This window comes from Neolamprologus multifasciatus, chromosome 3 (assembly GCF_963576455.1).
Source record: "Neolamprologus multifasciatus chromosome 3, fNeoMul1.2, whole genome shotgun sequence".
In the NCBI taxonomy this organism is placed as follows: Eukaryota; Metazoa; Chordata; class Actinopteri; order Cichliformes; family Cichlidae; genus Neolamprologus; species Neolamprologus multifasciatus.
Window position 1 is genome coordinate 28,946,650 of NC_140441.1, and position 16,297 is coordinate 28,962,946.

The 16,297-nt window shown below is 41.3% G+C and overlaps 1 protein-coding gene across 1 annotated transcript in view; it reads right to left on the reverse strand.

Annotated features, from left to right (window-relative positions):
- The window catches only part of LOC146522468 (diacylglycerol kinase delta), a 90,009-nt gene that overhangs the window by 24,616 nt on the left and 49,096 nt on the right, over window positions 1-16,297 (reverse strand). Inside the window, 6 exon segments of the mRNA XM_085139625.1 lie at window positions 5,738-5,863; window positions 6,008-6,114; window positions 8,847-8,979; window positions 9,549-9,653; window positions 10,354-10,434; window positions 10,543-10,653. Of these exon segments, the coding sequence (XP_084995751.1) occupies window positions 5,738-5,863; window positions 6,008-6,114; window positions 8,847-8,979; window positions 9,549-9,653; window positions 10,354-10,434; window positions 10,543-10,653 (663 nt within the window).

Here is a 16,297-nt window from a genome sequence, read left to right on the forward strand (position 1 = left end):
GGGCTGAAAGGCAATAAAATGCTCCACAGATTTCAGGGGCATCTCTCTGTAAAACTTTTACATATTCTTTTATATTAGGCAAGATTATTTTATCCAATTTATCTGTGAAACACATTACAAAATAATGGTTTAAATGAATTTAAAAGCATGAAAAATTAACTAAAACTTCTACGTATTTTATGCAGAATTTGCAGGACTTTAATTTTATGTTAAGATGCACCAAGTGCTGTTGGTCCTTGTGCCACTTTCTTTGCAGGATTATAACCAGCCTGTCAATGCCCTCCTAAATATTATTAATACTCCAGCACACACAAAAAATGATTCTCCACATCGTGCTTGAGGCGGTCGAAGCGTTGGGTCAGTTTCAGCAGCCCTGGAGCTGACAGGAATTTATCAGCCCCTGTTCCATTTCTCATTTTAACTTTCCTTCCTATTCCTCCTCCGCTCGGGGATCTCTGCTGCCAATCTATGTGCCGTCCCATTAGTCTGATGACTCCGCTGAACTTTTCAGACCTCGAGTCTTCGGAGGAGGTGAGAGCGGGAAGCCAAGGACAATAAAAAGTTTGGGGGGTTTTTTTAGAGAAGGGGGAGGAGCATCTCATGTGGAGAATCACAATTTCCTGCGCATGAGTCAACATGTCCCAAGGGCAGACAAACACATAAAGGGAGAATTGAATCTTAATGAATTTATCTGAATTTGATCTCTCTGTTCTGTACGGAGCCGTTCACACGGTTCCAGATAACGAGACGTGTATCGTATTTAATGAAAACCCTGCGTTCATATTTAAATGTGACAAATGATGCACTTTTATTTTGCTGACAACATCGCTTCCCGAATTACCTCCATTATTGGATGGAGCTGCTTTGAGTCCGTTTGCATCGCACACTTTTCCCAGTGCGCCCACTGCTATGACTCCATTTCCGTGGGCATCGACGCATTCGAATGACCGAAGTTCAAATAAGAAAGGCTGGAAATAACTCTCAGCTAAAAGCAATGCCCCAGATAAATCTCCTGTCGGTGGCGCTGTCACTTGGTGTTCGCTCGCTCGCTCTGTGGTATAGTATCGCTTCCTGTTCCTGCTCAAACACAGTGGTGTTTCTGAGTAGCTTATTTGCTTAGCAGTTTAATTAACAACTTTTAAATACATTCTTTTTTCACAGTATAATCTTCACGTGCTTCATCCGAAGCACACTTTCTGTGTACTCACTACCTAATTTATAGTATTCACTCACTGTCTCTGTACTGTTTCGCTAGCTTAGCTCGTAGCCGACCCGTTAGCACCATGGCTACTTCACCTGTCCCTTCTGCACTTTCTTGCTCATTGTGTCAGATGTTTAGTTACTCCTCGGCCTCCTTTAGCAGTAATGATATCTGTAACAAATGTAGCATATTTGCAGCTCTGGAGGCCAGGATTACTGAATTGGAGACTCGGCTTTGCACCCTGCTCTCACCCTTAGCTAGCCAGGCCCCTGTAGCTGGTGCAGCTGAAGATAGCGTAGGCCCCGCTAGCTGTTCCCCGGCAGACCCCAAGCAGCTGGGGAAAGGCTGGGTAACGGTGAGGAGGAAGCGTAGTCCTAAACAGAAGCCCCAGGTACACCACCAACCCGTTCATTTGTCTAACCGTTTTTCCCCACTCGGTGACACACCCGCCGGGGGTCAAACTCTGGTAATTGGTGATTCTGTTCTCAGACATGTGAAGCTAGAGACACCGGCAACCATAGTCAATTGTCTTCCAGGGGCCAGAGCAGGCGACATTGAAGGAAATTTAAAACTGCTGGCTAAGGGTAAACGTAAATTCAATAAAATCATAATTCACGTCGGCAGTAATGACACCCGGTTACGCCAATCGGAGGTCACTAAAATCAATATTGAATCGGTGTGTAACTTTGCCAAAACAATGTCGGACTCTGTAGTTTTCTCTGGTCCCCTCCCCAATCAGACCAGGAGTGACATGTTTAGCCGCATGTTCTCCTTAAATTGCTGGCTGTCTGAGTGGTGTCCCAGAAACGATGTGGGCTTCATAGATAATTGGCAAACCTTCTGGAGGAAACCTGGTCTTGTTAGGAGAGATGGCATCCATCCCACTTTGGATGGAGCAGCTCTCATTTCGAGAAATATCGACAAATTTATTAAACCCCTCAAAACATGACTATCCAGAGTTGGGACCAGGAAGCAGAGTTGCAGTCTTACACGCCTCTCTGCAGCTTCTCTCCTCCTGCTACCCCCCCAAAAACCCATCTCCATAGAGACTGTGTCTGCTTCCAAAAAGACAAAAAACAAACTAAAAACCAGCAACAAACAACTTAAACAATCACAAAGAAAGAACAATACAGTATCCACATCTGAACCAAAGAGTAAAACAGTGAAATGTGGATTATTAAATATTAGGTCTCTCTCCTCCAAGTCTCTGTTAGTACATGACTTAATAATTGATCAACAAATTGATTTACTCTGCCTTACAGAAACCTGGTTGCAGCAGGATGATTATGTTAGTTTAAATGAATCAACACCCCCGAGTCATTCTAACTACCAGAAATCTCGAAGCACAGGTCGAGGGGGCGGTGTGGCAGCAATTTTTCACACCAGTCTATTAATTAATGAAAGACCAAGACAGACTTTTAATTCATTTGAAAGCCTGATGCTTAACATTGTCCACCCCAGCTGTGAAACTCAGAAACCAGTCTTACTTGTGATCATCTATCGTCCACCTGGGCCTTACACAGAGTTTCTGTCTGATTTCTCAGACTTTATATCTAATTTAGTTCTGAGCTCAGATAAAATAATTATTGTGGGTGATTTTAACATCCATGTTGATGCTAAAAATGACAGCCTCAACATGGCATTTAATCTGTTGTTAGACTCAATTGGTTTCTCTCAAAATGTAAAAGAACCCACCCACCACTTTAATCACACTCTAGATCTTGTTTTAACATATGGCATAGAAACTGAACATTTAACAGTGTTTCCTGAAAACCCTCTCCTGTCTGATCATTTCTTGATAACATTTACATTTACAATAATTGATTACGCAGCAGTGGATAGTGGACTTTATCAAAGTAGATGTCTTTCTGAAAGCGCTGTAACTAAGTTTAAGAATATAATCCAGCCACTGTTATCATCGTCAATGCCCTGTACCAACACAGAGCAGAGCAGCTATCTGAACGCTACCCCAACAGAGGTCGATTATCTTGTTAATAATTTCACCTCCTCACTACGTACGACTCTGGATACTGTAGCTCCAGTGAAAACTAAGGTCTCTAATCAGAAGTACCTGACCCCGTGGTATAATTCTCAAACACGTACCCTAAAGCAGATGACTCGTAATCTGGAGAGGAAATGGCGTCTCACAAATTTAGAGGATCATCATTTAGCCTGGAGAAATAGTTTGTTGCTTTATAAGAAAGCCCTCCGCAAAGCCAGAACAGCTTACTACTCATCACTGATTGAAGAAAATAAGAACAACTCCAGGTTTCTCTTCAGCACTGTAGCCAGGCTGACAAAAAGTCAGAGCTCTTTTGAGCCAACCATCCCTTTAACGTTAACTAGTGATGACTTCATGAACTTCTTCACAAATAAAATTTTTATCATTAGAGAAAAAATTACCAATAATCATCCCACAGATGTAATATTATCTACAGCTACTCTTAGTTCCATTGATGTTAAGTTAGACTCTTTTTTTCCAATCAATCTTTCTGAGTTAACTTCAATAATTACTTCCTCCAAACCATCAACGTGTCTTTTAGACCCCATTCCTACAAAACTGCTCAAAGAAGTCCTGCCATTGATTAATTCTTCGATCTTATATATGATCAACCTATCTCTAATAATCGGCTATGTACCACAGGCCTTCAAGGTGGCTGCAGTTAAACCTTTACTCAAAAAGCCATCTCTAGACCCAGCAGTCTTAGCTAATTATAGGCCAATCTCCAACCTTCCTTTCATATCAAAAATCCTTGAAAGAGTAGTTGTCAAACAGCTAACAGATCATCTGCAGAGGAATGGTTTATTTGAAGAGTTTCAGTCAGGTTTCAGAGTTCATCACAGCACAGAAACAGCTTTAGTGAAGGTTACAAATGATCTTCTTATGGCCTCTGACAGTGGACTCATCTCTGTGCTTGTCCTTCTTGACCTTAGTGCAGCATTCGATACTGTTGACCATAATATTCTATTAGAGCGATTAGAACATGCTGTAGGTATTACAGGTATTGCACTGCAGTGGTTTGTATCATATCTATCTAATAGACTCCAATTTGTGCATGTAAATGGAGAGTCCTCTTCACACACTGAGGTTAATTATGGAGTTCCACAGGGTTCGGTGCTAGGACCAATTCTGTTTACATTATACATGCTTCCCCTAGGCAGCATCATTAGAAGACATAGCATACATTTTCACTGCTATGCAGATGACACCCAGCTCTATCTCTCCATGAAGCCAGATAACACACACCAATTAGTTAAACTGCAGGAATGTCTTAAAGACATAAAGACTTGGATGGCCACTAACTTTCTGCTTCTTAACTCAGATAAAACTGAGGTCATTGTACTCGGCGCTGAAAAGCTTAGAAATATGGTATCTAACCAGATTCTTACTCTGGATGGCATTACCTTGGCCTCCAGTAACACTGTGAGGAACCTTGGAGTCATTTTTGACCAGGATATGTCCTTCAACGCACATATTAAACAAATATGTAAGACTGCGTTCTTCCATTTGCGCAACATCTCTAAAATTAGAAAAATCCTGTCTCAGAGTGACGCTGAAAAACTAGTTCATGCATTTATTACTTCCAGGCTAGACTACTGCAATTCATTATTATCAGGATGTCCAAAAAACTCACTGAAAAGCCTTCAGTTAATCCAAAATGCTGCAGCAAGATTACTGACAGGGACTAGAAAGAGAGAGCATATTTCTCCTGTTTTGGCTTCCCTTCATTGGCTTCCTGTTAAATCCAGAATTGAATTCAAAATCCTGCTCCTCACATACAAGGTCTTAAATAATCAGGCCCCATCTTATCTTAATGACCTTGTAGTACCATATCACCCTATTAGAGCACTTCGCTCTCGCTCTGCAGGCCTACTTGTTGTTCCTAGAGTATTTAAAAGTAGAATGGGAGGGAGAGCCTTCAGTTTTCAGGCCCCTCTTCTGTGGAACCAGCTTCCAGTTTGGATTCAGGAGACAGACACTATCTCTACTTTTAAGATTAGGCTTAAAACCTTCCTTTTTGCTAAAGCATATAGTTAGGGCTGGACCAGGTGACCCTGAATCCTCCCTTAGTTATGCTGCAATAGACGTAGGCTGCCGGGGGATTCCCATGATGCATTGAGTTTTTCCTTTCCAGTCACCTTTCTCACTCACTATGTATTAACAGACCTCTCTGTATTGAATCGTATCTGTTATTAATCTCTGTCTCTCTTCCACAGCATGTCTTTATCCTGTCTTCCTTCTCTCACCCCAACCGGTCGCAGCAGATGGCCGCCCCTCCCTGAGCCTGGTTCTGCCGGAGGTTTCTTCCTGTTAAAAGGGAGTTTTTCCTTCCCACTGTCGCCAAAGTGCTTGCTCATAGGGGGTCATATGATTGTTGGGCTTTTCTCTGTATCTATGAAGCGCCTTGAGGCGACATTTGTTGTGATTTGGCGCTATATAAATAAAATTGAATTGAATTGAATTGAATAAACACTAGTATTAATTCAGCGTGACAGTTTTTGATGGGATAGAGGCTAAACTCAATCCACACTTACGATAGCCTTGCACCAGAGGCAGCGCCAGTCCTGCAGTCGCCTCACGCTGCCACAGTTCTTATCACACACCACACATTTGGCGCTGACGGGCAGATTGCCTTCCAGCCACTGGTGGGGCATGGACACCTGGAGGGAAAAATAAATAAACAAAGCATATCAAATGAAGCCCTTCTGTTCTAAAGACATCAAACCAAAGGTATGCACATCAGGGATAATAATTTGCATGAAAACAAAACCAAATGCAACTCGTGAATAAGTTTCGGCTCGTACCCCATCCTCATCCTCAATGATGTCATTTCCTATGGAGGCTAGCGTGGTCCACTTGCAGTTGTTGGTGGAGCGAACAGCACATCTCTTGTGAGCCTTGAACTTACAAACTGCAGAGGATAGATGAACAAACATCATGTCAGACACACTGAAAGTCTCCACTTTTATCCTCTTCTATTTGGGTGAGTGTATGATGTAAGCTTCCTGATGGTCACTGTGTGTGACTGTACTCCTGATAGAGCTGTGTAAAACTATGCGATAACATGATGAGACTGTGTACATATGGACTGGAGAGCAGCTGGAGGGGGTGCTAAAAACTGCAGCTCTAGTCTGAGGCTGCTCTAAAAGAGGGCTGGTCCCCATAGACTCCCATGTTAAGATGCACAACTTTAAAGCAGAGACAAACATGTTTACAGCCTGCTGCAAAACCCAGTTTTAGTTAGAAAGCATGTGTAGTATAATGTGGTTTTTGATGCTTAAAGTTATCAATTGGGACGTGGCCTAGGACTGCTCAATTAATCAAATTTTAATCACGATTACGATCTGGGCTTTCAACGATCATTAAAAATGACTGAGCCGATTATTAGCCCCTCCCTCGTGCTTTACTCTCACGCTGCTCCGTGTGGCATTTCGAACACGTGTCACAACAATTAACAGGGGCGGTCCCCAACCTTTTTTGCGCCACGGACCGGTTTATGTCTGACAATATTTTCATGGACCAGCCTTTAAGGTGTCGCGGATAAATACAACAAAATAAAACTAGTACCGGTACCAAAAAAAAGAAAATTTATTCATAACACACGTGAAAAGACCCAGGAAAACCGTGTAAACGATAAAAACGATAACAAAATAACGCTGAAAACCGATAAAAACCCTGAAAACTATACATTTCACACCTGAGCCTCAACTCTCGCGGCCCGGTACCAAACAGCTCACGGTCCGGTACCAGTCCGAGGCCCTGGGGTTGGGGACCGCTGATTAAGAGGACCCGAGGGAAGCTCGGAAAGCTAAGCAGAAGTTATTTGGAGAGGAGAGTGACTGCCGTTGGTTGAAAAGAGAGGTAAAAAAACTTCAGTTGTGTGGAAACATTATGGGTTCGCGAAGTCAGACGTGGATCAAGTAGACATAGTGTTTAAACTTTGCTACAGTGTCGTAGCTGCACCACAGAGCAACACTGCAAAGTTCACATTACATTTTTCATTTATTTTTTATATTGCAAACATTGTTATCACTGTTATCAGTATTTGCACACTATTTTATATTATTTTTTGACAATCTTTAAAGTCATTATTCAATACATTGTTATTGTTAAATAAATATCGTCAAATAATCGAGATCTCAATTTCAGTGAAAATAATCGTGATTATCATTTTTGCCATAATCGAGCAGCCCTAGCGTGGCCTCTTTGAGCGACAGTCACAGTTAAAGCACTAAAAGCTCGTTACAGTCATCTGCACTCCACTTTTGGTCACTGAAGCTCTAACATTTTATTTCTGTGTTATATGTTATAACAGCTATCTGTGTTATAGCTGACATGATAAGGCTCTTTGAGGTGGCTGCTGTTGTTGTGAATTTTATATAAATGATATTTAAACTGAGTCCAAATATGGTCACTACAAGTTAAACAAAAAAACTAAGCAGGGATCCACAAGTTCAGAGGTGGTTACTGCTTAATTACTGCTAAGTTTTGCCATCATTTAGATACAGTCTATGGTAAATGTACTGCTGGGTTTTTAAAGCATGAGAACAAAATTAATCTGAAGCAGGTACACAAGGACAGTGGGTTGACTAATTAGAGTTAATCAGTTAATTTCTTTGTTTTACCTAATCAACTTCATATTAGGGACCAAATTAAAATACAGTGTTACTTAAATACCCGTAACACTTTCTTTCTTCAAGATATGCTGTGCTGAAATTAAACAAAAGGAGTCCTCAGGTACTAACATGTTCTCTGAGAAGAGAAATTCTCTTTAATGGTAATTGGAAACCTGCAGCCTCAATCACACAGACCTTGAGTCTGGTGATACCCTGGCAACATGCAGTTGCTAGGGAAAAACGTGTTTTTCCTGATCAGTTGGCGGGTTGTTGTTGGCAGTCGCTGGGTACATGGTGCTTTTACTTTGAAGGAGACTGGTCTCCTTTTCTAGTTTCTTGGACTTTGAGGTCTACATACATGGATATTTTGGTAAACCTAGATTTTTGTGTGTTTTGGCCTTTCATCCACATGTAAATGCCGTTGTTTGTTGGATTTTGAGCTGCCGCTTAAGGGTTATATGGCGACCTGCTGCTCTGGCATGATCTTGACAGACTTTGAGGTGGTTTTACGCATTTTAATGTTCACTGAGATATTTTTCAAAATAAGCTCTTAGAATCCTGTACTCTTCAGAAATTGTTGCTCCTGGTTCTGCTCAAGGTTTCTTCCTGTTAAAAGGGAGTTTTTCCCTTCCCATTGTCGCCAAGTTCTGGCTTACAGGCTGTTGTTGGATTGTTGAAGTTGTCTCTGAATTACAATTTAATGTGTTGAGTGGATTTAAAGTATGTCTGTAATCTGATTTTTACCCCTGATATGAGAGGTGACGTACTTTATACAACTGTCTCCAGTTGTATCACAAATCTGTTGTGCAACCATTGTCACAGTGCAGGAAAGAGCTTTAAAGCTACTTTATTACTGCATATCAAGTGCAGACAAAGAGAACGCTGGTGATGTATTTTTTCTTGTTAGACCAAAAATGGTAGGATTGTTTCTTAGAAATTAATGCATGAGTGACTCGACGTTCCAGCGACTTCATACGAGTGAGCGCAAGAACACAGATGCAGTGTGTGTGTGTATGTGTCTACGTGCCTTCACAGGACAGGCCGTGGGAGGTGACACCTGGCAGCGCCTCTCTGCAAACGTTGCAGAAGGTCGGTCTGGCGTGCGAGCAGGCGTACCAGTTGTGCATCCCGGAGAAATGCTCCATATTAAACTGACTGGCCTGGGGGGGTGGGAAGGAGAAACATTGAGGTTGAGACGCGTCAGCACTTCTCTACACAAGAGGAAACACAAAAGGCCAAAAACTAGGCTGGGGTAGGAGAACGATGGCTGTACAATTTGTCACCTGCTTAAAATCACATCATATGAATAACTAGAGATGAGAAGGCAAAAATTTAAACCCCAAATTAACTTTTATAATAAAAAGCCTAGGAAGGGCAAAATTCAAAGAGAATATAAGCTCGTAAAAAAAAAATCTGAGCCTCCACTTTATAACCAATTAAAGAGGAGGCTTGGTTTTATGAGGACATCAATCGGTAGGCAAAGAGCTGAAATGAGAGGCAGATAAAAAAGGAGACGAGAAGATGTGAAGGTGGATCATTTATGTGAAAAACAGAAGCAAGAAGAACTGAGCTGTGAAAGCCTGGTCTCATCAAAATTAATTACACACTCATGACTAGCTATTATCTAATGATAATCAGTTTGGCCCAGTTTACTCTCATGTCAGCCAGGAGAACGAAGGACGAGGCTGAAACATAACAAGAGCCCGACACAGAGATGAGAAGCACCAACCTCGTAGGTTTCCCACTTTTGGACGGATTTGAGCGCCGTGATCCAGTCCTCCATTTCCTTCCTGCTTTCAGCGCATAACATTAGTTTGCGAAATGGAGTGATCACCTGAGAAAGAAAGAAAGTGGAAAGTTTAGAAGAGAGCAAAAAACTTGACTCCAATCTTTGAATTTCTTGTAGTTGTTGAGCAATATAGCATGAGAGGCTAATGGAAGCACCAGCTGTTCTTCAGATATATGTCCCCAAATAAAATCCTGAATTAAACAAACTTATTAAAAGTTATCAATCCTGAAGTTAATTAAGCCTGGTATGAAGACGACTTTTACTTTTAAGGCGAATGTTCTCTGTTTCCGGATTGCATCGGACTTTTTCAGGTTTCTACTGCTTGGTGGTTAGCTAGCAAGCGTGCGCAAACAAGTTGCCGTCTTCAGTGCAAACTACGGGCAGTCTCCTAGAGACCAAAGCAATCAGAAGAAGGTTTCTGTGCAGCTCTGTATACCCCTTAAGTTCAATTCCTACATTTTGCTTTAAACTTTTTTATAAGCCAAAATTAACATTACCTGTTATATTAAAGTGAATAACAAACACACACTGCTAACCAGACAAGCTAACTAAATTAGCTGATTAGCCGTAGTCTTTTACACTTAAAAACAGCCATGTCACCACCAAATAGCTGAGCTGGCATCCATTAAAATGGTCTATTTCTGACCTAGCATTAGTCCATGTAGGCTATTTTGTCATAATTTGCCCTTAGAAAAGTTTTCAAGGGCCACCTTGTAGTCATTTATAAGGCCTGTCTTGGTCTTACTGTGAAACTGTTGTTGATGTTCTTGGTGCTGGTCTCAGCCACACTGGCATCTGATAGGTCCACTTCATCAAAAATTAGGGACTAATGGGAGAAAAAAAACCCATCAGCTTCTTTTTTAGCCAGTTACATTTAAATAAAAATGTTACAGTTTAAGAGCTATGGCGGTAAAACGATCACACAGTTCTGTACCTTGCAGTCTTTGGCATAGTAGAGGGTCCTCCCTCTGAGTTTGAAGTACCTCCTCTTCCACCTCTGGAAGGAGCTTGTTTGCTTTAACAGGATTCCCTCCTTCACACTTTTCTGTAGTGAGAGAACAGAGACAGAGGGGATAGAAGGAGAGGAGGAGGAAGATAAAACAGACATTAGCGCATCCAGAATCCAGAAGAATATCAGACGTGACAGCTATTCTTCTCGGAGTTCACATGTAAACAGAAGGAGATCGGTTTGGATAGTGTCACTCGGATGGCTTGCTTTTGTCAAACAAAGACAGATAGAGCTGCACACATGAGCAGAGCGGTGTTGACTGGATCTGTCACGATAAAACAGAAGCATCAGCCCAAAGGCTGCGCTGGGCTTTTTGTGTATTTTCACCTGATATGTGTGTGGATGAGATCAGGGGCCCAAAAACAGCACACTAATCTGTTAAAAACAGCAAATAATGACGTTTGATTTGGTTTGCAGTACACTCATGCAGCATTAAAGTCAGGTAGGGAAGCAGCAGGTGGGAGATGCAGTCATCCGTGGCCACATAGAAATTATTACCACGGTCAGAACTTTAGAAGATCAGATGATTTCATTTGATACAAGCGATCCGCTTGGCTGAAACTCATCACCAATTCTGCCACGGTGGCTGTTATTGTCTTTTTTCCTTATCTCTGCTTAACATGCGCTCGTTCTTTCTTTCCCCCTGTTTGTGACTACATGGTGCAAGAGGGCCGAATCCCCCACGGATAATCAATTTGAGACAGGACGTCGGGAGGGGGTCGCCATGGAGATCCTCGTTTCTTGTAACAACCGCTGGCACACGCAGATAGGATCTTAAAAACGCACAGCTCCCTGCATACCTGCGCATTCATCACCAAATGTAGCAGCAAATCACTAGATCTGCCTCCGTAACAGCCCAGAGGCTTCCACATAAAGATAATAACCGTGTGCCTGCATGAGTCACCCGCATGTCATGGCAGAAAACAGCTGTATCACACACGTGATAAAACTGGAAAGAATTCACTTTCAAGGCATCTGTGAAAACTGCTACAAGCTCCTTTTTAATGTTTCTTCATCTTAACACTTTATTCCAAGTGTCGCACATGCCACGTGGACTTCTTAGTCATTTTGGAGGTAAACCTTCACAAAGCTGAAGAGTTATGGTAATGTGAAATCTAGGTGGATTTCATTTTTCTGTCTGTGTTCAGACAGCAATACCTTATAAATGCTTTGTGCTACCCTGATACACCAAAAGTCCCCATAAAGCTCAATGTCTCTCTTTCCAAAACAGTTTGAATTTTGTGTCTAGCACCAGCAGTAACAGAGTAAAGGTCATTTAAAGAGCGCTTACAAAATATTTTTGCATTCATGGCATTCCATATACTCTGTTTCTTTGTCTTAATGAATAACTCAAGAACTGTTCAAGCTAACTTTTCAGCCAATAAGCCGAACCAGGAGGACTGCAGGTAATCACATCTTTACAGGTTGTATGACAACAATTCTTATCATCGTTTTCAGCAAATAAGACTTGCATAACAAACTGGTTCTCCAGGAGTTAAATCATGTGTGTAAGTATGTCAACTTCCATCCAAGATCTTTTTCATTGCTTGAGGATACTGTCTGAAGATATTTTTCACTGTGAAATTAATATCAGTTTTCTAGGGGAGGTTTCAGGCGCTTTTCAAAAACGGAGATTTCTAAAAACTCCGGCCAGTGTGGATATTTTCGAAAACTCAGTTTTTGCATTTACGTGTGGACGAGAAAAACGGAGAAAACGCAGCGTCAAAGGTGTGCGCCTTTTTTGACGTCACACTGTGCGCCACGTTATTGTTTTGGTGAAATGAATTTCTACAATACTGTTAATTGTACTCTCTGCAGTGTTTAAATGCTTACATATACACACACAGTTACTGTCCCTCCACACAGACGACTCGGTTTTGCTTCTATGCCCCTGCTTTGTTTACTATTTTCCACCGAGGCTTCTAGACTTCTGATTGGCCAACATTTCTACACGGTTAGGAATATATCGCCACCTGTTGCTTTGGCATGTTCCTAGCAGAGTTTTCCTTCATTTCTGCGTTTACGTGTGGACGGGATTATTTTTTAAAACGAAAATGGAAAATCTCCGTTTTAAAAATACCCGTGTACATGTGGACGTAGCTTTAGTTTATAATCTGAAAAGAATGCAAACAAAAAGAAAAGGAAGAAAATTAATGCATTACGCTTCTAACATCTCTAGGGTTTGGCTTTTCATTCAGTCCTTATATTTCACCTTGTATCTTACGCCTCAAAATTATTATTATTTTTTGTTTATTTTTACTGATCTAAATGCATTTCTGTCATTCTGTGTTTGTCATGGGTTTAACGCCAACTGGATGCCAGGCTCACAACAGAAAGGACTGCGTCTACTAGAGCAGTGGTCCCCAACCCCCGGGCCACGGACCAGTACTGGTGCGTGAGCCGTTTCGTACTGGGCCGCTAGAGTTGAGGCTTGGGTGTGAAATTTATTGTTTTCAGGGTTTTTATCGTGATTTTTTACATCATTTCTATTATTAAATCGGTTTCCCTGGAGAATTTCCTGTGTATTATAAATAAATCTTCTGTTTTTTTGGTACCGGTGCTGGTTTTATGATATATTTATCCACGACACCTTAAATGCCGGTCCATGAAAATATTGTCAGACATAATCGGCCCGTGTCGCAAAAAAAGGTTGGGGACCGCTATATTAGAGGAACTGAGCCAACCTAGATTAGACAGCCATTACTGTCAAATGGGATTATTTGTTACAAAGATAGACACTGACATTTATATACTTGCTACTGGTAACATTAGTCTAATTGCCTTTTTCTGCACCACAGAGGCAAACCCAAGATAATAGCATCGGTCCACATTTTATATATTGATACCTACCATTTACTTTAAATATTTTGGTGCATTCAATAGCACATGATGATGATACAGATGATTCTGACAGTTTCAGTCCTCCATAACTTCTGTTACTGCTTATGTTTCTCCTGACCTTCCTCTTTCATCTCATGCGATTTCTGTCTTACTTTCTACGGCTATTTCTCTTAGCAGTAATGTCCTTGGCTGTGTGAACAGTGGGAGTAATACAAGGCAGGGCACCGCCGAACCAGTGATAAATCTAATTCATCGCTCCATCACAATCTCATTTCTCTCTTGCAGTGTGTGTGTGTGTGTCTCCGTCTGTCTGTGTCAATGTGCAACCATGAGATATCCCGCCTAGTAATGGCGCATAGAGCTGCTTGTGCTCTCAGTGTGCTTGTTTCTTTCTTAGAATAAATGTGCTTTCATACCCTGCAGGAGAGAAAATCTCATATTGTCACCATGTGAAAGAGAAAGACGGAGAGAAAGGGAAGCAGAAAGGAAAGGACGGATGGTGGGAACAATGATAGATAGGCTCACGGTATGGATCATTAACAACAGGAGATGCAGGGGAAAAAAGAAGTATAGCTGCGAGAGCGGTGAGGACTGAGGAAGAGGAACAACACAAAAAGAGAAAGATGCAAAAACTACATCAACCACAGGCTCTAGAGAGTTGACTTGAAAGAAAACTAAAGAGCAGACAGTCCCTTGAGGAAGTAGAAGAAAGAACAAAATGCACCAACAGGAAGGTGTAAAGGTCTCTTTCCACTGACCCACTTGACACTTTAGAGATAACGGTGAGGTGTAACCACCATGTTCCACCAATCAAGTTTATCCGTGGTTGACACAACAATGCCGTCACAAACCGTCAGTCGAGGAGCTAATCAGAGTGGTTTTGTTTGAGGAACGCTAACAGCATTGCAGCCTATGGTATCAGTAAAGGACAACCTGAAAGTCAGACCCAACACAGAGAAACTTGTCAAGCCTAATGGCCCCATCCCCAAACCAGGGCCTAACATTTGGCTAGGTTAGCTTACTATCCTAAGCATCCTAAGCACATGTAAAATGCAAGTTATATGGAAAACATTGAGAAATTGAGTTGATTTAGAGCTGGCAAAAGCTAACGTGATAAGCGTTTCAGCAAAATCAGATAAAGTAAAGTTCAGTCTTCTCCAGCAGATGTTCAAATGCAAATTCAATTGATTTGCCTACATTTGCCAATTTATTCAGAAGTATGATTCACATGCTGTAATTACCAATTAAAAAGCAACTTTTGCAAACCTTTTTTATCCACCGAAGGTCATTAAAAAGAAAACCTACACTCCTCTAGTCTGTCATTTCTTTCCACTTACCTCATAAGCAGATTGCTGCCCCTTTCTGAGCCTACTTCACTCAGAGGTCTCTTCCTGTTAAAAGTGAGTTCTTCCCCTTCACTATCACCAAGTCTCTGCTTCTTTAAAGCGCCTTCAGGCAACTGTTGTTGAATTGAACTCCATCTATCACTATCTGTCACTTGAACTTCCCACTCACTTCTCTTTGAATTTCCGCTGTCCAGCGACAAGACCAAGCAACTAAATTCTTCAACAGTCACACCTACTGCTAGAGTTCGCGATGAGCTTAATTTTGTGTATTTAAAACTAGGGCTGGGTATCGTCACTGATTTCTAGAATCGATTCAATTCCGATTCACAGGGTCCCGAATCGATTCGATTTAATTCGATTCGATTCGATTTAATTCGATTCGATTCACTTTGATTTGATTCTGGGAAATTTTGACAGTCAGAAATATTATAATTCAGATCAGTACATTTACATATTTTTGTATCTATAAAAAGGAAGCTGACACACCAAGACTTTATCAAAGGTGTGAGCGTCACAGCAGAGGCCTTTGTGTCAAAGTAGCTGAGGATAAAACACAGAAAAACATGAAGGTGATTTTCCTGTTCTGGGATTTTATAAAAATTTTCTGCAGTAGATCAAAAACGAAAGAAAACCATTAATCAACACATGAACATTACCTCTGAAGTTACAGCGGTTTTATTAGAGACAAGGCTGAGCGTTTTGCATTTTGCATAATTTTAAAAAGTTTAAATTTGTTCGGTATTGAACGGCAGAAATTAGGTTTTATTTTCGGAAGTATATAAAACGAAAAAAAAAACCGTCGGCCGACAGCGCTGTAAACAACTATAGACTTGGTAACAAGCAAGCGAATAATGCAGAAAACAGTACAGAGAGAGAGAGGGAGAGAGCGCACGCAAGAGAGCGAGCATGCGAGAGAGAGCTGTGCATCGTGGTCGAAGCAAAACAATAAAAGTCAGAGTGAATTCATGACGTTGTTTATGTGAAGCCTAGTTTGGATCTTCTTTTGCTGCTGGTTCGGTCAATATTGTTTGGAGAGACATCAAACTAACAGCTTTAGAATCAGCGCATAAAGGGCGTGAACACAAAGCGCGGACCGCCGACAGATCAGAATCAGCGAGCTGTCGGCTTTCAGCCCCGACTGTGAGAAAGGCAACATCTCACTGATTCTGATCCGCGGTTGGGCTGTGTGTTTAAGTCTTTGTGCAGAATCCATGTTCCTGCTCTCATTTACTGTCTTAGCTGTTTGGTGGTTGTTGAAATTTTGTGAGATTTCACCAGAGATTCTGGCATTTCGGGCAAAATAAATTTATATTAAAAAATCGATTCAGGATTTTAATGAATCGATTTTACGTTATCCAAGCCAGAATCGATTTTAATCGATAAATCGATTATAAAAACCCACCCCTATTTAAAACTGAGCTACGCAAGCATTCCTGGTCTTCTGCTACTTATTAATTGCACTGAGTCGTCATTAACCTTTGATCACCGTGCAG